General features: G+C 32.1%; 2 protein-coding genes across 2 annotated transcripts; both read right to left on the bottom strand.

The window, feature by feature from the left end:
- Positions 1-1,493: 1,493 nt before the first annotated feature.
- Positions 1,494-10,295, bottom strand: LOC122592383 (protein phosphatase 2C 70). Its single transcript, XM_043764596.1, has 12 exons — positions 10,086-10,295; positions 8,941-9,328; positions 8,636-8,811; positions 8,379-8,537; positions 7,234-7,374; positions 7,085-7,146; positions 6,517-6,652; positions 5,301-5,395; positions 2,922-3,037; positions 2,723-2,852; positions 1,865-1,919; positions 1,494-1,785 (listed from the first exon to the last, which is right to left on the bottom strand). Exons 1-12 carry the CDS (start codon positions 10,278-10,280, stop codon positions 1,630-1,632), a joined length of 1,809 nt encoding a protein of 602 aa, XP_043620531.1. The 5' UTR covers positions 10,281-10,295; the 3' UTR covers positions 1,494-1,629.
- A 4,761-nt stretch (positions 10,296-15,056) lies between these two features.
- LOC122592921 (accelerated cell death 11) lies at positions 15,057-20,606 on the bottom strand. The gene is made up of 4 exons (XM_043765253.1): positions 20,264-20,606; positions 18,765-18,937; positions 17,079-17,224; positions 15,057-15,346 (listed from the first exon to the last, which is right to left on the bottom strand). Exons 1-4 carry the CDS (start codon positions 20,462-20,464, stop codon positions 15,240-15,242), a joined length of 627 nt encoding a protein of 208 aa, XP_043621188.1. The 5' UTR covers positions 20,465-20,606; the 3' UTR covers positions 15,057-15,239.
- Between the last annotated feature and the right edge of the window lie 1,292 nt (positions 20,607-21,898).

Below are 21,898 nucleotides of genomic sequence, written 5' to 3' on the forward strand. Positions count from 1 at the left end.
GTCACATCATTTCATGCTTAAAATAAATTTATTTTTTTATTTATTCATAAATATTTTAACAATCTAATAAAACTAAATATTTCATTAATAATAAAAAAAATATACATAGTAATTTAAAAAACTACATGATACTTTTTTTTATATTAAAAGACTACATGATACTTTTTTTTATAAATAAATATATATACATATGTGCAAGAATAAGGACCTATCCTGAATGGAAAGACTCATATTCTGTAGCATATTCTAATATAACATTATCATACAATATACCCACATATTGTATTAATGTGATATTATTTTTTGTTGTTAAAGAAGAAATAATGAACTTATGATGGATAACAAATTAAATTAAAAAAGATGATAATAACAATAAAAAAATATATATATATAGATAAAAAACCTTTTTGGTAGTTGATCTTTTTTTTTTTAATTGCCGTAGGTTTTTCTTAGGGTTCAGAATATGTGAGGGTTTTGTAGGTGATATATAATAATAATAATAATAAAGATTTTTTATTAAAGGTAAACCATTCTTTATTAAATAAATATTTAAAAAAATAGAGGATTAATAAAGAGAGGATATTAAACTAAAAGAGGGGAATTAGGGATTTCAATTGTAACCTCTCTTTTAGTTATATTATATTAGTTATATTATATTTTTAGTTATATTATAGATAACCTTATCATACAATATATCCACATATTGAAAAAAAATATATATTTATTTTCGTTTAATAAAGTCATTTTATCATTTAAAAATGTTGTTTTACAACTCAATCTAACAACATGGACATATCCCCTATGATTGGACATGGCTAACAGAATTTACATCTATTCAATGACTTTGATAGTTCCATATATTCATCCCTAACTATAAAATTAAGATGGGATGTTATCTCAAGTTAATCTTAACCATTAAATTATAATCAATGGTGAATATTTAATATTCATTTTAAATTTTTAACCCTTTTAGATTAAAAGGTTAATATCTTTTCAACCTCTATTTCTCTACCCATTAAACCATCCACGCATAAGATTGCAAGTTTACTTTGCAGGGTCTCATGTTTCTTTAGGTATTCTAAAATTTTGTCAACTCGTTCCCTTGTAATAAGTCTATATAACACTATGATCTTGCCATTCAATTTTTTTTCTACTACAAGTAACGTCTCTTTTGATCAAGTAGACAGACCTTTTATCTTAAGAGGCCATGCAGATACAGTTAACGCTCTTTTTGGAATAACTTAAAGATAAGCCAGTTTATTGGTCTGAATATGAACATCCCTGGCTATATTAGGAATTCATGTATCCACAGTTTTTAGTGTAAGAAACAACCTCAAAATTGATGTAAATACTGTACTTATTGTTGGCCACTCCCTATTTTGTATGAGTTTCAAGATACGTTAATGATACTGTAGTTACTTTTTTTTTAAAAAAAACTAAAAAACTTTTCAAGATTGTCAACAAATTCAAAACTAAATTAGTAACTCAACTGCTTGGAAAATATAGGGATTCATGGTGTGAAACTCCCCATTTATGAAGACAAGCCACCTTCCACCAAGGGCTCACTGGCTAACTATATTTTACATATGTTATAATATTAAATAAGATGTGATATTAATATTCTATACATCATTCATCATGTTTACAAGAATGGTTTATGTCAAAATCTAAAAATATTATGGATGTATTGTCCTTTGTACGTTGTGCTCTCGCCTCCCCTAACAATGAATTGGCAATTTTCTCTGCTAAATTTTCTTCAGAAGTCGCAGCATTTCTATCTCTTGCCTGCATAAACAATCAGGTAACAAGTGAGTTGACATGAATGAAACTGAATTGTTCGAGGATGAATGTGTAGATGTGTAACCTGATGGACGAGTTGGATGGCCTTCTTAGAGTTAACAACATCCCAAAACCCGTCACTGCATCCAAATTTGCAGTTTTAGAATCAGTAAAATACAGGCAACGCTTGTTTCAGTTTCTAACAACCCAATACAAGAAAACAAATAGATTAACACGAATATTCATAGTACACATGAAAAGGTAAGAAACGCTTGTTTCAACTTCCTAATACAGCATTATTGGAAACCCATTATCAACTCACGTAACAAGAAAATTTCGAATGACATTCTTAAAAATTGAAAACTTGAATTTAATTAATTCTAAATGGCAGATTTACGAGTCTATTCGCATTTTTAAGTAAAGCACTTCATTTACTTCATTTAAGTAAAGCAAATTATATAAACCATACACTTAATTGCCCCAAACATTTAGTCATTTAGATATAAAATGGACAATTTCAGACTACTACAATTGATAGTTATAATTTATACTTGCATATGGGTGTCTTGTAATATGTGAAGATAAATAATTGTAAAACAAAACAAGTTGAATTGCAAATCTAGTTCGGTTTTAATGTAATTTGACGGCTCAGTTTAAAAAACTGAACTGATAACAACTTCACCTATTCAATTCGGATTAAAAACCGATCAAACACCCCTACACTAAAAGCCGTGCTAATGATCAAAAACACAAATATTACATATGACAGGCAAACCTTATGCCTAACTCAGTTAATCTACACCTATCTAAGGGCAGTAACAGGTACTACAGTGATTATTAACTAAAAGGACGACAACATATGATAGGAAGGATGAGACTGGGAATTGCAATAGAAAGAATGAGAGATCACACATGGGAAAAGCATAGAGAAGAACAAATTTACCTGGCCATTATAGCAAAATCCCGGCTTTCTGAATTCATGTACACCACCTGACTTATGTAAGGTTCTGAACTGAATCGAGCATCCTGTTGCTTGAGAAACTTGTCTCCCAGCATTCGTCCAAGGTTCAAACCTGAATATATACAAATGAGGCACAAACATATGGAAAAATACTTGAAAGTTGAAAAGATATATCAATTACCACATAATCGTGTTTCCCCGTCCTTTAGTGGTTCTCCAGCTGCTTGCATCCGTAGCCTTTCGGTGGCACTGACTATTCGATGGTCTTCCGATAATTTAACTAGTTGCCCTTCAATACTGAAGATCAAGTAATGCATTGCACCAGTTTAGAAACGGGATAATAATAACAAAACAAACATTATAATATAACATTTCAATAACATCTATGACAAAGTAAAAATAATTCCACCATTCACTCATCCTATTCAAATAAAAAGTGACCTTTGAATTAGAATATATATTAAGAGGGATTAAGAGGCCCAAAAAGGATAAAGTAAAGGTGATCATCAGAACTTTAAGTGTTCTGAAACAATGGCACCTCTTATGAATAACAATTAACAGCTTTATAACTATTATCGAATTAGCTTAACTTTAGTTTAGTTTGATTATTGATAGCAGTTTATGTGACACCTTTGATTCCAGTTTATTACCATATTAGTCTTATTATTGAGACCAGGGAAAAACAAACCAGACCCTTATATTTCCAAGAATGGATTGATCCAATTTGACTAAATCACTTGTGGTTGGAAAATCACACATGGTTATATATCACATGCGACTTGAAGTGGTACTAAGTTTGTTAAGCAATCAAATGAACTCACATCTATACAGGGGCTGGCTGAAATGAGAATCACAAGATTATGTGTCAACTCATTTGTGAACATAACATGTCGAGATTCACATTTAAAAGTATATAGAGAACCAAGTAGGAAGGATAAAAACTGATAACATGTTCTGTTTTTAGAGGTTTATAGCTCTTAGGGTTTAGGTGTCAATTAACTCGTAACTTCTTAGTTCAAGTGTTATTTGTGGTTCTCATTTGAACCAGCACCTATATACCTGTGTGCATGCACTAACATAAAGCCCACACAATGTAATGAGAACAGAAATTTTCTATGGTGACATCAGACAACCTTTTATAGTGGTTCTTGCAGGTGGTTTAATAGATGAGAAGGTAGCGTAATTTCTAAACTCTTTCTGGAATGAAAAGAAAAACTTCAATGAAAATATTATTTTATACATGATGGCAGCTGACTAGTTATCTAATCTCTTTTGCTTTACTCTATTTTGTATTCAGCAAGATAGACTAGGGTGTTTTGTTTGATGCTTCCTTATGAGTGTTTATTTTTGTTTACGTATATGGGGAGATGTCCCAAATATGAACTAGTGTGATACCCTGTCTCACTACTTGATTGTAACTGTTTAGGTGTTGTTATAAAAGTCAACGCGGTACTAAAAATGTCCCCTTTACCCAAAAAATTTAAATATCGGTCATCGGTCAAAATATGTCCCAATATTATCGGTGATATTTACCGGTATTCCACCGATATCGGTCCAAATAGCGGTGGGATGGCGGTTATACAGGTTTTTTTTTACTTACTTATTTTTTTGTTCAAACTTAAACACAACATAATAAACACTAATTTTTGCAACTATTAACACTAATCTATCAAATATTGACACTTTTAAGCTTGACTTCTCTGATATTTCGATGAATTATTAAGTACTAATTATTATTATATATGAACAGATCTTGCTTAATATTATTACCGCGATAACCGATAGCTCAAATATCGGTCCTCCGCCGCAATAACTAATATCTCAGTATTAACATAGGTAAGACATGTTGGGGATTTTCATAGTTTTACTGTAATACTGAATAAATTAATTACATAAATGAAAATTTTGACTAAATAAGATAGGTTGTAATGATGTATTTGGATATTTCGCATATTTAATAAAAATTTGTAACTTAACAACCCTTGAACAAACTTTATAAGGGAGTATAAATATTACATATATATATATGGATCACTTTAAGTATAGCAATCCTTAATATTTAATATAAAACATATGAGAAATAAGGGGAGACACATGGAAAATTTTAGATGGGTATCCATCTAGGCACATGACTTAAATTTAAAATTTGACTCACAACTGCCACGAGTACCCTCCTATAGTTTATCTATTTACCATAAAGTTTCATTCACAATAACCAACGCCTATACGGCTATACATACATACATACATGTGCTTCCTTTGTTAAAATAACGCCAAATGGTTAGCTTAGAGATTTCATAAGAATCAACTTCAGAAAGTGATCAGTTTAATATACTAAAAAAGGAAATGACATGTGTTGTAAACAAGGAACAACAATTCAATGGGAAGCTTCACATTATATTCCATTCCTATTACCCTACATATTCAAATAAAGCATATTGAGTGCATGTAGCGTATCTAACACAAAACAATAGCGAGTTGCTGGCAGAATCACCGAAAGATAAGAACTAGAAAAACTTATCAGCATAAAATATATTAATGTATATAGCAGAGGACATACTTTGCAATGCAGGCTGAATCGCCAACATTTGCACACTGAGCAAAAAAATTGCCATGACCATCAGCCCAGATCAGAAGCACTGTTGTGGTACAACCCTGAAAAAAGCTTGGTTAGTACAAATTTAATGGGAGTAAAGTTACATTTAGTCAACATATCACAGAAGATAATAAGATATCACATATAAAGAAGGTGAGACATTGCCCTTAGATACTTTTAGCGATTCAAAACAGAGCTAAACTTTTCTTGTTAATTTCGCTGAAGAATACAACATTATTTTTAGCATTGATCAATTGAACTTCTCAAATAAAAACCAGGCTCTTATCTTGACAAGTGTTTCTAAAAAAAGATTAATTTCGCTTGTAAACTATTCTTCCATGGACATTTCAACAGCTTTTGGATGTCTACCATTGTTCCCAATCTACTTTATGGGGGTTGGTTATTGTAAACAAAACCTTATCGTAAAATAAATAAGAAAGAATTAGGGACTACCCGTGACAGTTGTGCATAGAATTATTATCTATTCTAGATGGATACACACATGCCGAAAAACTGTCACTTATGGGCAGTAGGTTTTTTTCTTATTTGTTTTACGTTTAAGTTTGTTTCATTTGAACTAATCCCCTACTATATGTTATAAGGAGAAAAAAAAACTTTACAATGTAACTCTACCATAACTTTTCTCCAGCCAAGGCACGGGCTGCAAACGTCTAAGTTATGAACTGCAGGATTTATGTTATTAGTTTAGGTATTTATCAGGCTGTCATATTTAACTTCTTTTATTAGTTTTATTTCAGGACTCTATCTTACTTTAAATGTTTTTATTTACAATAAAGTATGGCACGACTATCATGCTGCTATTATGTACGAGTAGTTACTTATAAGAATTTATGCCTTCCAAATTTCCAATGCAAGCTACAATCCCGATCTAGTGAGTTGTCAGAATCAATTGTGTTTATGAGATTGCTAGGTTCTCTCTATTGAGCAGAGCTCTCTTTATCTTATCAAAATATACCGTCAAAGCAGAAGATTACAATATAATCATCATGATTCTATTGTTCATCACACTTAGCTAGTCACGAGTACAGGACCATAACAATGTTAGCCATAGACAAGAAAGATAATCGGAAAAGTATTAGAAATATAGAAGCCATATGCAAAACAAGTTGGGATTTATAAGTCTAGGTTCTATAGAAATGCAACGAAGAGAAAGAAAAACCTCATATAAATGGTCCAGATGTGCTTCTGTCTGAGAGAATGCTTCTCTAAGGACATCTGAAGCATCACAATGTGAAAAAACCTTCTCTCTTCTAAATGTATCAGATAAAATTCTAGTAACCATCTCAGGCATTATTCTGCAATCAGATATTTTAAAATTATAAATTGCATATGTAAACAAAAATATATTTAAAACTAGATAGTCTCTGAAACTGTAACATTTGCAAACAATTTACGACAATGCAGCCAGATCGTTAAATGATCTGTCACTCCAACGAAACTTGTGCTATTTAAACATCCTTGCCCAAGTTGACAAGTTATACACATAAATGCAAAAAAGATCACTCTTATTTCAGATGATGGCCCTAAAAATTGGATTTTGAAACTGAACTCTGTGTGTGTGTGTGTGAGAGAGAGAGAGGGGGGGGGATCTGAATTATATTTTAACAAGTTCAAAAAACTTCGAGTAGAACACTAACAAAGTCATCAAATGAGTCCGCTAGTAGTAGAGCAACCAAATACCCGTTGATCAAGAAAGAAAAAAACAAAGACATGAAAGAAATACCGACTTGCTGGTAGATGAGGCAGCACCTGCACCACCATGTCCGTCACAAATGCCAAACAGCCCAAACTGCGTAAGAATATATTGAATATCACTAGATCTTCAGATAATGATCACAAGCTTTAATTAAGAAATAGAATGAAAACATTCTGGTACCTGATCAGCCCCAGGCAGAGGCCAATGGTAATAGCAGACATCTTCCATCGGCAACTTCTTCCCACCTCTGCGTGCAGACATGGGATCTGACACTACTCCAACTCCAAATGGGACCTTATTTAGCGGAGATGTAATTTGAACCTGCAAAAAAAGATATAAAACCCTTACCCATTAATCAAACTAAAAAGAAAGCTATGATACTCAGGGGAGATAAACTAACATGATATGTGTAATGAAGGGAAGTGTATGTAACTCTTCACTTTCATTTATTATACTATTTAACAACTAACTAGGTTGAGTATAATGCTTGTTATCATTGTTTTGGTGATACCAAAGAAAAATGAGCTCTCCATGCGGAAATGAAATAATGAAAAAGCCAAATGATAAAGGCACAATACTCTAACACAAACTAACATGATTCGCGTAATAAAGGGAGGTGTATCGTGTATGGACCACTTCAATTTCATTTTGCCGCTTCATGCTATGTAGCTAGTTTGAGTAAAATGCTTGTTATCATTGTTTTGGAGAAATCAAAGAAAAATGAGCTCTCTGCATACTGATATAAATTATGAAGAGACAAATGACATAACCACAATACTATAACACATACACTATCATTCACATTAAGCACCTACATATAATAAAAGATATCTCGACATAAATTATTGGTTAACTCTACATACAAACTGAAAATACAAGCAGGGGAAACTAGACAATGTCTAATATATGCCATGCATTTAACTCTACATGCACAAATGCCAACTATGTAAAACACAATCACAAACATCTCTACAATGTTGTGCAAACAAGATTGTATATCTTTTAACTTGAAATGTAACATACTTTTGTAAGTGACACAAGGTCTCAACCTACTAGCTAAAGAAAGAAAAAAGATGAACTACTTGATTTTGAAATGTTAAAACTGTTGAAGTGAAAATGATGTCCATCTTGAAAGTCTGCTAGCAAAGTATTATCTAGAAGGCATCCATTGTTCTCACATCAATGCAGGTAAAAATTTTGTACTAAATGTCTAGAAGTATTCCAAAAATGATGCAACATTGAAGCTTTATTTGCCAAACCAAAATTGTAGAGACTGAACACTGTTATCAAAAAAAAAAAGACAACTTCTAGACATATATACTCACATGTATCTTTGAAGATGTGCCAAGAGTTATTATGTCTCCACTACTGAGCTCAACTGGATCACCCCAATGTCTACTTCCAGTTTGAGGATGGTGGACTGCTTTGGAATTCAAAAGAGTTCCATTTAAGCTACCCATGTCAACCAACTCCCATTTCAACTTCTGAAAGCATAAACAAGATAAGATTAGTAATTCAACCCAATAGAATCAGTATCAGATTACTAGAGATGTGAGATGATGGCATAAGACTAGACTCTTACACTTGCATTCCAATTTATTCGGGCATGCTTCCCAGATACTTCTGAATCAGTCACCAATACATCACTGGGCAAAACTCTTCCAAGAGTCAATGGGAGCTTAGATTTGTTTGTTGATAGTATAGAGTGATGTGCCCCACATGAAGGACCAGAAATAACCTCCAAGTTGAGGATGGTTCCTGCACTTCTAACACAGATATATGATAAAATGTCTTGCAAACTCAACCAACAAGAGAGACATTTCAGAAAAGAAAAATAAAAGAGAGATTGGCTAGAAATTAAATATATGCAAGGGAAAGAGAAATTACTTTGCTCTGCAGAAGATTTTGATATAAACAATTTCCTGGGACTACCATCATCTGATTTAATTTTCGACTTGAAATTTGAATCTTCCTCTGAATCGTATTTCTGTTCTCCAGCAGAAACATGAGGGCGTTTCAAAGTTTGCCCGACCACAACTCTCTCGGAATGGTCAGAAATATCAAGGATAAGGCTGTCACCATGTGACAACTGCGAATGGGTGCGAGGATGGATAGGTGGAAGACCATTTTTATAATTTGTTCGAGGTGAACCGATATGCCCATCAGCTTGATTATACATGCTTTCTAAATCATGATTGCTGGGATTCTCACTTATGTCAGCCTCAACCTCGTCCGAATCTCGAGAAACGAGAGGTCTTTCTACATCTTCTTGAACCTAAAGAAGATAACAAGTGTAAGTAATCCATATAGAATTGCTTATTATATTTACAATCCTGAACGCTTATACATGGTCACAACCAAACAATCACAGACACTTGTATATATATATGCCTAAAGCGTAAAGCTGTTAAAGCTAGAAACTTTAAACCCCCGACCCTGCATTTGAATGCCTATGCATATAGGAAAGCCTGTTTTTAAACCCCAGAAAAAAGACTAAGTCTATATTTAAGCGTCTATCTCATCTCATTTACTTTTGTAACGAGTCGTAAGTAGATAAAGGCAAAACTGTTTCTAAGCTCTAGTACAGTCTCCTATTAACACAAAACTTCTAATCAAGAAAGCCTTAATTCAAAATTCCATTCCGCACTTAAAGTGCTTAAGACGGTCATGGCGAAAAAAGTCCTCTATAATAAACAATTTAGTCAAAAATACAGGAGCATATAAATTTTGTCATAATGGATTCATGCATACTTAAATAAGTCAAAATGTAATTAATTTTTTTTAAAGACAGCTACTTTCAAAGAATAAATTCAACTTCAATACACATACAATCATAATATAGATATATATATATATATATACACATTCATAATCAACTTTAGGTTAAATTATTTAACAATGCTAAGCAAAGAGAAACAAAAACCCTAATTAAAAAAACGAAATCAATAAATTACATAATAGAATGAATACACACAGACATATATATGAAATTACATAGATATAGATATAGATATAGAGAGATAGATATATACATCGGAAGAGGAAGCCGTGGTTTTGATGGTGGAAGAACGGAAATAAGGAGAGAAAAAACGGCGGAATGGTTTACAAGCAGCGATCATAATAAGAATGAGAATAATAAGGACAAGAAGAGCAAGGAGGAGGTAGGGAAGTACGGCACCGCCGGTTGTGGTGGTGGCAATGCCGTCAACTAGTGTTACGATCTCCATAGATTGGGGTTTGTGCTATGATCGATATATATATATTTTTTATTTATTTATTATTTAATTATTTTGGGAAAAATGATATGTGAGATAAATAAATGATTTAGTTTATTGTATTAGCCAAGAAAATGTTTGTTTATGTTTAAAGTGTAATGAAACTAATCTTTTATTTTGGAAAGACAATATTTGTAAGGTAATCAAAACAACTTTATTTTAGAAAGTCAATATATTATTTTGTTGATCGTGTATTTGATTAAGTATCGAATAATTATTAATGTTTTTTTTTATAAAAGAGTACATTCATTGAATATATCTTAATCTAATGTATAAATTTTATAAATAAAAATATGGTTTTCTTTTAATCTGGACAATAAAAATAATGCAACATGTAAAAAAGTAAGTAATATATGTACCACAAATATTAATATATTTATCACACAATATAACTTTTAAAGCATAATACATAAGCTGATAAAATATGTTCGTCATGAATAAATTATGAGTTGTGGTACGAATATCACTTTCTATCTAAAAAAAGATGTACTATCTATACCTCAATTGAAACAAAATAGCTGATGTACAAGGTATTTTGTTTAGGCTTGACTCTTCATTAGGATATCATATTTTTGGGTTGTAATATCAATATTCCCAAAAAAACAAATTGGCTTAGTTGTAATGTGTACTAGTTATTATGAAGATGACCTAAACAATGATTTATTTGTAAAATTTGTGAAGAAAGTGTAGCAACGTTAGAGGAAAATAGTAAGTGTTACATGTATGAGTGTTACTATGTCATATTTAATTGCAATAGAAACATGACAAATAAGCAAATATATCATTTTCTTTTATTTATTTCCCTCCATAGACAAACAACGAACTTGTTACCTTCTATGTCATATTGTTTGAAGAATTGATATGGGTTGGCGTTAATGGTGACCAATGGTGGTGATATTGTTGGTGTTGGTGGTGGTGGTAGTGTTTGGAGGCGGTTGATTTGGGGGTTAAATATGATGGTTCATGATACGGAAATGATGTTTGTGTTTGTGGATGGTTGTTTTCGGCGGGTGATGAGAGGCAGTCGTGGACTAGTGAGTATTGTTTTAATTTCTCATGATAAATAAATGCATCATACCCTTCGTTACAAGATACAATGGTCTTGTTTCTGACTTTCTGTAATCATCAATCCTACAAATCATTATGTTTACCATTTCAAAAAATATTTTCCCATTTCTCTTTCTATATCTACATATGATTTATATGGTGCAACTCATAAAAATTATGAACTTTAAAGCAAAAGCCATAACTTAAAAGATTTAGACTTATAAAGATTTTATTAGTGTAGAGTATGATGGTATTGAAATGAATGTACATTATGTATTAAAAGATATACATGATGCATCAAAACTTGTAATGTAAACTTGTCTTGGATTTGGAGATAGAAAAAAGTTAATAATGAAAATGGACTTTTCTAGACAAAAAGTGAAGATGGTTCACCCAGATGGTGTCACAATCAAGATAGCATAAGATTTTGTAAAGTTTTGTTTAATTGGGGTGAGAAATGAACATGCTTTTATTTTACCTATTTTGTACATTCCTTCCTTCCTCTCACCATTGTCATCCCTCATTTCTTCATTCTTTTCAGACTTAGAGGTTGTTTACACAACTTTGTATAATAAACTTGGGTTAAAAAATGATAGATTTGGATATAAACAAGATAGAGTTATCTCTGGTGACCTTGGTCTCTGTCGGAATCTTGTCACTATTTCCAGCCCTTCCTTTCATTATCTTTTTAGATCTAGATCTTTTCATGCAACTAATTTAAAAGACTAATCAACTAGATCTACAGGCTGCGTAGTATCACCTGGTATTTTGATCCACTCAACTCAATCTACTTATAAAAGACGAGTTGTCTAAGTGCTTTTACTTTTGTGTGAATGTGTAATAAAAAAATTGGACTTATACAATAGCCTAGCTGTATAAAAATTTTATTAGCTAAAAAAATCCTTACATACGTGGTTATAATTTGGACTCTTCGATTCTTAGCTTTAAAAAGTTGTATAAAGTACAATACATATACTATAGATTGAAAATTTTGTGCTATTATAATATAAGCATAGTTTATATCTATATCATCTGTACTACTCTATAAAGCAAACTATTTATCTCCTTTTAAGTAATCAAAATTTTGAAATGACCAGATTATCATTCTTCTTTATTCACTAATTTAAACATCTTCACCTATTTACCTATAATACCTTTAATGAAATAAATTACAATATAGATCATCTAACCCTTAAATAATCATATTAACCTCTCTTACATCAATTATATTACATTTACCATCACGCCACCACCACCTTCACCGCCGCACATCGCCGCCACCATTGTCGCCGTCGCCACACCTTCATCGCTACCACCATCACCGCCGCATCGCACGAGCATTCGTCTAGTAGGTTACTCGATATAGATGAGTATTTTTACTCATACCCTATGCGGCTTAATCACGAATATGGAAAGGGTTATCAAGGGATTGAAATATTTAGGTTTTGGACAAAGCAATATATATATATATATATGTATATATATATAGGGGAAAGTGAGTATGGGTTGTTCCCCATATAAGCTTAGATGGGGAACCCCTCACATTTGTTTTTTTATAATCATGAAGGGGCATGTATTTGCTTTAAATTCAAACAAATAATATAATATTTGTATGTGATGGGTTCTCCATCTAAGCTTAGATGGGGAACAACCCCACACTCACTTTCTCTCTCTCTCTCTCTCTCTCTCTATATATATATATATATGGAAATAAAGGGAAAGGGGGTTTAGTAAATTTGTGGATTATGGACATTGAAGTCATTTCGTAAATTTATTCAATGTGTTTTGCAATTTTTTGCTTGAGAAAAACAACACACAATATACATATACCATACATACACATACAACCCTCAAAACCCTCTGGTAAAAAAAAAAGAACGCTCGTTAGCTTGACAATGAAAGACCCTATTATATAACCATCAATCTATTAGTATAAAACATTAGAACCCTCTTCCCCCTTTCTACTATGCATTTTCACAAAATAATATTGTTCTTAGGTAACTTTCTAAACATTGCTTTGTTTCGTTTTGTATAGTTTATGCACATGTAAACTTTTTGTTTCAATGTATGTATGATAAAAGGTTTCATTTTTGATTATTAACTATTTACAAAGAAAATCCATCCATAAAGTTTGCTATCTTTTGCTTATTTATACAAAGATGTTAATGTTATGGGTGGTTTGAAAACCCTTTTCCTATGGTATGCTTTTTTTTGATAGTTTCTACTATTATTCTTTTATTTGTATATATATTATGACTTATTCATTTTATATACAAGATATGTATGAAAATTAAGATAAGACGAACTGTATATGAACAATAATCAATTTTAGCTCGAATGGTTTGTAGTGGAACCCTACCTTTTCTGATCCATAACATTCCTCTAATTTGGAACCAGTACGGAATTGATTCAATTATGGAATCATGAATAATCATTGGTTCAAATGTATAATATATCTATATCTATACTTCCTATTAATAGAAAATAGACCATGTTGAAATGTAACACCTCTAAATTACCCATGTTATTACAACACACAACTCTCCGCTACAAAATAACACACATAAATGATCCTCTCATACGCCCCCTCTCTCCATGTCTCCCTCGGCCATCAACAACAACCTACCGTCCATCATCACAGCCGCAATCAACACCAACACCACCGCCCATCTTCACGGTCGCCATTATCACCGCAACCCCTATTCGGTATCGTTAATCTTTCTCTCTCTTTTTTTTTAATCTTTTCTGTTTTTTTTTGTTCTTAAACTTTTGTTTAATTTTTGAGATATAGGGGACCAGTAGATCCACCACCGCCATCATTAACCACCATATGTGAATCTGGGCACCAACATGAGTATCTTTTTTCTTTTTCTATTTTTTTTTTACTTTTTTTTTTCCAATTGATATAATTCTTTTTATTATGTAAACTTTTTTTTGTTGATCTTCTATTTTGTTAATTGGTTTACGTAGATGAATATCCATTTTTTTTAAACGCTCATGCGCATGAATATATGTCACCATGTATGCTTTATTCAGTTTAAATAGTTGGAGAAGTCGTTATCGGATCCTCAGTCGGATCTTAGTCGATACCTTGTGGTTTTGAAGAATTTGTAGGGAGCATTGAGGTTTCTTTAGGATGATTGTGGGATGGCGATTCAATGATTGAATGGTATTGTCGAGTATCCTTTTGTATATCCATCCAATACACATTAAAATACTCCAACTTGAATCTTGCATTTTCAAATAACAATTGCATTTTATTTTATAATTTTTATTATAATATTAATTATGTTATTATATAAATATAACATGAATACGCGAGAAAATAATCTACTTTATTCCTATAACAAAAATGTTTTGATTAATTCCCAAGTTAACCATTTTATCTTTCAATATCATTATAAGGTTTTCAATGTTATTGTGTAACAAAGTTACCCTTTTTTCTTTTCTTACTTCACATGTATTTTAGTTTATGATAAATATGTAAACCAAAATAACAACACAACTTAAATTATCAATGCCAGGAAATCTATCATCTTGTTTATTATGTTCGCCCAGATTTTATATAAAAGGCTAGAATTTTTTTACCAACCAAAACAAAACACCGTTCACCCAAAAAATATAATATAATATAATGGGTGATCAAAAGAAAATTCCACAGGCGAACACTCTTTTCACTAGTTTGATCTCAAAAAGTTTCAAAAGAATATATCATTGTGTGGTAAATGGTACACATAATAGAAATTAATAATCAGCGAATCCTTGTAGGCTTAATATCATAGTAAGATATACATAGTTACACAGAACATGGGTTCAGGATCAGGGTAAATTAGTCGAAGTATAGATTATAATGAAGTAAATCATTCACCAATCTATGCCCAATTCTCTTGACTGAAAAAGCTTGTCAATGTAGACAATGACAAGGGCAGATGCGGCAACATACTTCTGCATCTCAGTCCTTGCAGATATTTCTGCAGTAACAAAAAGATCGGTTAATAATGAACAAAAAACTAGTATAAGATATCAACAAAAAGCTACATCCAAATTGGAATATATAGAGGCTTAAAATGAAAGGGACAGGGTTGGGTACAAAGGGTGAATCGAGACCAATTTGTAGATGTGTAGAAACCGGTCGGCTCAAGATGACCCGGAATAACTTGTGTCAAAAAAACTTTATAAACAAAGTGTGTCAAATGTGATTAAAAAACAATGTTATCTTATTACTTTCTATAGAAGGTTTTATGGATTAGAAGTACAGTTTAGGTGACTTTGGACCAATTCTCTTCATTACAAATTTACCCTATTTTGACCCGTTTGGAGATGATTAATAAACCTAATTGGCAATTCACATGTAAATAAGCCATAATTTCCAACTCTAGGCATGTATCAACACCACCAACCAGCTTAATGCTCAATACCAAGATGCTTCCAAAGAAACCTTAAATAGAATAGATCCAATGCAGCATAGGCAATCAATGTAAGACAAAGAGTGTCAGAAAAGGATTTTAGTATTTTCAAATGGCTTAAAATTCCGCACTTAAGTTCAGATCACTAGCATTTAATAAATCTTTCAAAATTCCCATATACACCCAATTAATTCCCTTTAAAGGTTCACACAATCGAGTTAAGCCTGTTGGGTGATTAGGACAGAATGGGTTCAGGCAAAACAGGTTGGGTTGGATATCACTTTTTGCCCTCCTAATTCTGTAAATAATTAGTTTATCAAAGTTAAAGACAGGTATAAATCATTTAAAACAATTGACTAAGGAAAAATAAAGCAAGTTAGAATTGTGTATGACTGTAGCAGCCCTGACACATAGACTTAAATATGTTACCTGATTATATGCTCATATATGATTGTATGTTTGTATGTTTATATACTTGTATGTTACACGTTGAATGTTTATATGCTTTTCATTTTTGACATATACTCTATAGCTGAACTTTCCCACCCACACTTATGCAAATGCGCAAGACCATTGTAATTAACTAATTACTATCATCGTCATTATCTCTCCATCCATTAAAAATGTCCATAAAACTATTCTGAAGTAGTGAAAGTTCCATGAGAGTCATGTCATAGAGTTCAACTAATAATAGACATCCATTTACCTATTTATTAATTATTAGCCTCCTAACTGATGATGATACTTCTATATAAACACCCCAAACTTGTCTTTCTTGTAGAAAGCTTTGAATTGGCTATAGGGTTCCTGGCTTTACGACTACAGCTTCACTTTAAGTTTAGCTTGAAGTATTAGACAAAAAGTAGTTGATCATAAAATTTTTAGATATTTAGGACCGACGTGATTGATCTCGAGACGCAAGTAATGGGTTGCAGTAAAAAAGTTATCATCGAAATAGATATAAGATTATCTAACTAAACCAAAGTACCAAATACACCCTAACCTAATTCTTAGGACTCCAACGTGTTTCTTCAAGCATACAACTTCATATTAACATGTTCTTTATTTTCATAGATCAACATGACATGATAAACAAAAGACATAGGAATTGTATATAATATTATTTTGTTTATCCTTGTTGAGCTCACCTATAATATCATTAAAGACGATAATTTGCGAAATGTCACCTCTTAGTGTAATCATATCTAAAATGGTATTTATTACTTTTAAGTTTTAGATAACAAATTTCAAACAACTTCAATAGAAAAGCAAGTTGTAACTTAAAGCATAAACTCACCATCCTCATTAAGCTTTTGCAACAGTTGTTGCTTTGTGGGAAGAGCATACATTCCTGCAGCAACTGCTTTTCGTATAGCCCATCCATGATATGGAGAGAAGACCTGCCCATAAGCTTTAGATGCTGGATTCTTTAAAGAATTGTTCCTGTAAAAAGGTAAAAATTAAGCATGATACACATCAATATACTTGAGACCACATAAAGGCATTTTTAACTAGAACAATCTCTGATATAGTGTTTATTTCGAACTAGAACACAATCAAACAAATGTGTATAATGTCAATGATATGGCTTTCCAGACACCTGAATAATAATTGTACCCAATAAAAAGAAGTTTTACAAGCAATGTGAAAATAAAAGAAAGATAAAGTAGTTACAATGGCCGACTTTTCCAAGAAGCATACTATACAAAATTGACTTCCTGCAATACAAATGTTCCCCAAGGAAATAAGATCCAATGAACAAAGTTTCAGAAAAAGTAAAATACATGTATGTTCCTAGTGGTTTATATGAAAATTCAGATTTGTCATTTCACTTTAAATATTACACAGATCTTACTATTGAAAATTGTAACATTCTTGGTCCTATATCCCAATAATTTATTTTTTTTGAACAACAGAACGTCTTTGTTGAATCTTTGTAAATGACCATTTTTGCCCTTTTCAAACTCACTCTTGTAGTTTTCTTGGTCCTAACACTTTGAAATTTCCATTTTATGACCTTATTTGAATTTCTCTTTTCCATATTAATTTATTACTTCTTATATATACTAGGTAACATTAATATTAACTTGGTTGGCGACACACTTGGTAACTTTAATTTGTTTATACATTTATTGACTCTTTTACCTTTAAGTTACAACAGCGACATCCTATCCCACAAAGGTTGGGGTTTGGGGGAGGTGGGATGTTGACAGTTTTACCCTTGCGACCTTGCCTAAGGGGTAAGACTAAGGCCTTTGAATGATACACTAATAACATTCAACAACTATACACTGTTCTGAGCATATAGAGGTCATGTCATGTACAAGTTTGTTCTCCTAAGCAGAAATTCAAAGCACTCATGTCTCTTATACAAGCCATCGTGCTGAGCAAACTACACAAAAGGATAATTCTCAAAGTTTGCTAGACTTTCTAATCTGACACCTCAACATCAAATTCAGTCTGGTTTACTTTAACAAGGTTCTTGTATAGCTGGAACTGCATCTACTGAATAATACTTGAGTCTTCAATAGTACATGGAAAAAACATTTTTAGTACATGTCCCCATTCTTATTAACGTGTATGATGTATCTAGGCTCTAGCATAAGTTTCCAATTTTCCTCAAGGAGAGTAACATTGAACACAAAATGCAAATGACCAGATTTTAAACCAGTTTCCTGAAATCACCTAAATTGAAGACAGTTCACCACACAGATAATCATCATTAGTCGAAACGATCTTTTTTGGTCACAAAACAGCAGTTAAATTAACATATCTTTTCAATCTGAAACATACACTGATACACCCGTCTACATTTGAGGGTCCGAGGTAGATAAAATTTACTAAACATGACTAAATATGACGTACGTAATGTAATGAGATAAATTTCGAACACACCACAGATAAGAGAAATTTGATAATTAAACTCAATCAATCAGATGTGCATAGTCATTCAGTTTTGTAAAAGTAGTAGAGAAAAACGTACTCTGAAGCTAGAATCTCCTCAAACAAGACTTTAACCATATCCAAACCACGCTTCACCCTCAAAAGATTCCTGGTGTGACTACCTGCCTTCCTAACACAATTTTCTTTAATGTCGTTTTCCATCATCAATTGCAAAGTCAAAATAGACTTGGAAGTCTCACAGAGATCATTCACCTGAGCACTCACCAAAAGAAACAATGATAGAGGTCAAAATCTCTCAATCAAAGCAGATACAACTAAATTCACAAAAGCAAAAACCTATTTATATACTAGCAAAAGCCTATATAATATACTGCACTAGCAAATTCACCAGATAACATCTATCTCAATTTATCAACTTACAAATACCAAGACAATATTGACCAGATTTTTTTAGCACACGTTAATGCCCGTCATTTACTGGGCTTTGTTTTCTCACCTAGACGTTGTTTTTAATTTTTAATGATTATTACTATTTACCTATAAATGATTATTATATCTGTCCCCGGTCTATGTAAATGTATGTAAATGTAAGATTTATTATACAGTTGTAAGATTTATTATACAGTAACAATATGAATAAAGAATAATTGCAAGGGTCTGAGCTTTGTTTCTACTGGTTTACCATTACACCGACAATATCAGTGATAAATTTCTTCCCTAGTCCCTAGAACATAGCCTGAATACCCAGGACTTAAATCTAATACATACTTACTGGCATTTAATGCAATCGTTCCCTGTATTAATTGTGCTTTGTTTTCCACCCTGGCTAAAACTTACAATGGCAAACTGTTTGATTTCTTAATAAATGTTGCTCGAGGCAAATACCGATGAAAAGTTATATTTTCTGAGTATCAAGAATACATGTAATACACAATAGCACCTACTCAAACTCAAGCCCTACGAGCCCATAAGCCATCTATATTTATTATTCAAAACTCGCACTCAAGCTGTCATGCCCAGCTTGTTACAAATACAAGTACGAAATTTGACTCCTAGTTAACACTTTAGTTAAAATATGTCATCTTACTATAAGTTCTGATTGTAACATAGGGAGTCATGATTGTTCCATCTTCTAACTTTTCTTAAGTTAAATGATAAATCAACATCTTCAGATTTGTCAATTTTATGGAACACCGAATTATTAACGATATGAATAAATGCCCCGTATACACACCACAAATGTGCCAAATAATATCAAATCAAACCAAGTACACTCGATGCAAAACAAATTTGCACATGATTATTGCGCCCAAGCATGTTACATTTCAACTAAATATCAAAATATCTTAAAATCTTTTTTTAAAAAAAACTCGCAAATGTTTAGATCAACATCTTAATGTCTAACTTAAAAAACTCTAAATTTCATTTTAGTCGAGCCTACCGCAATTATCATGTCCTGATTAATCAATATTTATTAATATCATAATTATTTTCTTGATGCGGCCTAACCGTGATATCTCGTGACAGTTTCCGAGAAAAAAAAAAAAAAAAAAAAGTTAAGTAGTAATGAAAAAGTACCTTGGCGACATAATCCATTTCAGCGAATTTGAAAGCGATACCAAGGCATCGGAAAAGAGGAGAAACGAGAGAACAAGCGTGAGAGAAAGGGGCTAGTTCCACTTCTTCAGATTGTTTGATTGAGTTTGCGATTTCACTGAATGATTCTGATATCTTTCTCAGCGGCTTATCGCCCCCCGATGCTGATGACGATGAATCCATTGATCAAAGGGAACTTCGATCTTTGTTTGTTTCGCGGGTGCCGGCGGCGGTTGGCTGAATATATATACTTTTGATAGTTGTGTACAGGTATTTTGAATTTCTAAACTTTTCAATTCGTTGGCCAATCATTAAAGTAGCATTGTCAATTTGTCATTGTTGGGCTGACCGTGGTAGTTTAGTATGCGTTGAAACGGTGTCGGTGTGTAAATTATCCACGTCTTGTTGATTTAGCATATTATTACTAGTTTATTACAAGAATAAAACTTTAACTGAGTTGTTAATAATTAAAAAATAAAAATTTTGACAAACTTGTTAGAGAGGTCATGCAATGTCACAAGAGAAACTACATTTATTCGATCAAAGTCAGAGTCTTACTTACTCACTATAAAATAAATAACAATTAATTAAAGTAAACATATACATGTATATATGTGTATTAACATTGAAGATGAATTTTCAAAACTGTTGGCATTAATACTAGCTTTACCATGAAGCAAAAGTTTATAGATTATGAACTGCCACTCTCAACAATATTTAAACCAATTCAAAAAGGCTAACAAAATCAAATCAATAATTTGTGATGATGATGACGATGATACAATTTCTTGATGTGATCCATAGGATTCCATGATGGATTGGGTGATCCCAACAACGCTGAACATCTATTCCCTGTAAACACAACATAAGCATTGGTTAAAAAAAGTCTACATTAATTGTACACGTCTTGTTGATCTAGCTTAATTATCACTAGTTTTTTACACTAATAAACCTTTAACTAAGTTGTTCAAAAAATAAAAATCTTGACCAACTTGTTAGAAAGGTCAGGCAATGTCACAAGAGAAACCACATAAGCATTTATATTCGATAAAAGTTAAGAATCGTACTCACTCATTAGCTATAAACTGAATAGCAATTAATTAAAGCAAACATATACATGTGTGTGTGTGTGTGTTAACATTGAAGATGGATTTTCAAAACTGTTGGCATTAATACTAGTTGTACCATGACTCAAAACTTTACAGAACTGACATTGTCAACGAAATTTAAACCAATTTAAAAACCCTTAAAAATTCAAATCAAGAATCTATGATGATGATGATGATGAGTTAACACTTTGTCGGGAAAGTCCAAATAGGTCATTGCTAATACTTCGTCGGGTAAGGGATCGGAATATTAGTTGGCCGGATTGTAAAATTGGTGATATGGCCAGAAAATATATGGTATGGCCAGATTATATATGGTATGTAATAGAATGTATGTTAAACATGCCTAGGACATTAGAGGTAAAGGTGAAGGAATATATGTGGATCTAATTAGTTTGAGACTATTATTTGTAATGAGACCATTATTTGTAATGTCGTCGTCACCTATATGAATTGGAATTGACCGGGATAGTGTTGTATTACTAAAATGTGAATGTGATCGGGATGAAGT

The sequence above is a fragment of the Erigeron canadensis genome, chromosome 3 (genome assembly GCF_010389155.1).
Source record: "Erigeron canadensis isolate Cc75 chromosome 3, C_canadensis_v1, whole genome shotgun sequence".
NCBI lineage: Eukaryota > Viridiplantae > Streptophyta > Magnoliopsida > Asterales > Asteraceae > Erigeron > Erigeron canadensis.

Excerpts from the sequence above, each read along its gene's own strand:
- LOC122592921 (XM_043765253.1), bottom strand. The coding sequence starts at position 20,464 with ATGGATTCATCGTCATCAGCATCGGGGGGCGATAAGCCGCTGAGAAAG. Across the intron at positions 18,938-20,263 it reads AAATGGATTATGTCGCCAAG|GTGAATGATCTCTGTGAGAC; the intron begins GTACTTTTTCAT and ends GTGAGTGCTCAG. Across the intron at positions 15,347-17,078 it reads GCAAAAGCTTAATGAGGATG|AAATATCTGCAAGGACTGAG; the intron begins GTGAGTTTATGC and ends TTGTTACTGCAG.
- LOC122592383 (XM_043764596.1), bottom strand. The coding sequence starts at position 10,280 with ATGGAGATCGTAACACTAGTTGACGGCATTGCCACCACCACAACCGGC. Across the intron at positions 3,038-5,300 it reads GATTCAGCCTGCATTGCAAA|TATTGAAGGGCAACTAGTTA; the intron begins GTATGTCCTCTG and ends CTTGATCTTCAG. Across the intron at positions 2,853-2,921 it reads CGGGGAAACACGATTATGTG|GTTTGAACCTTGGACGAATG; the intron begins GTAATTGATATA and ends GTATATATTCAG.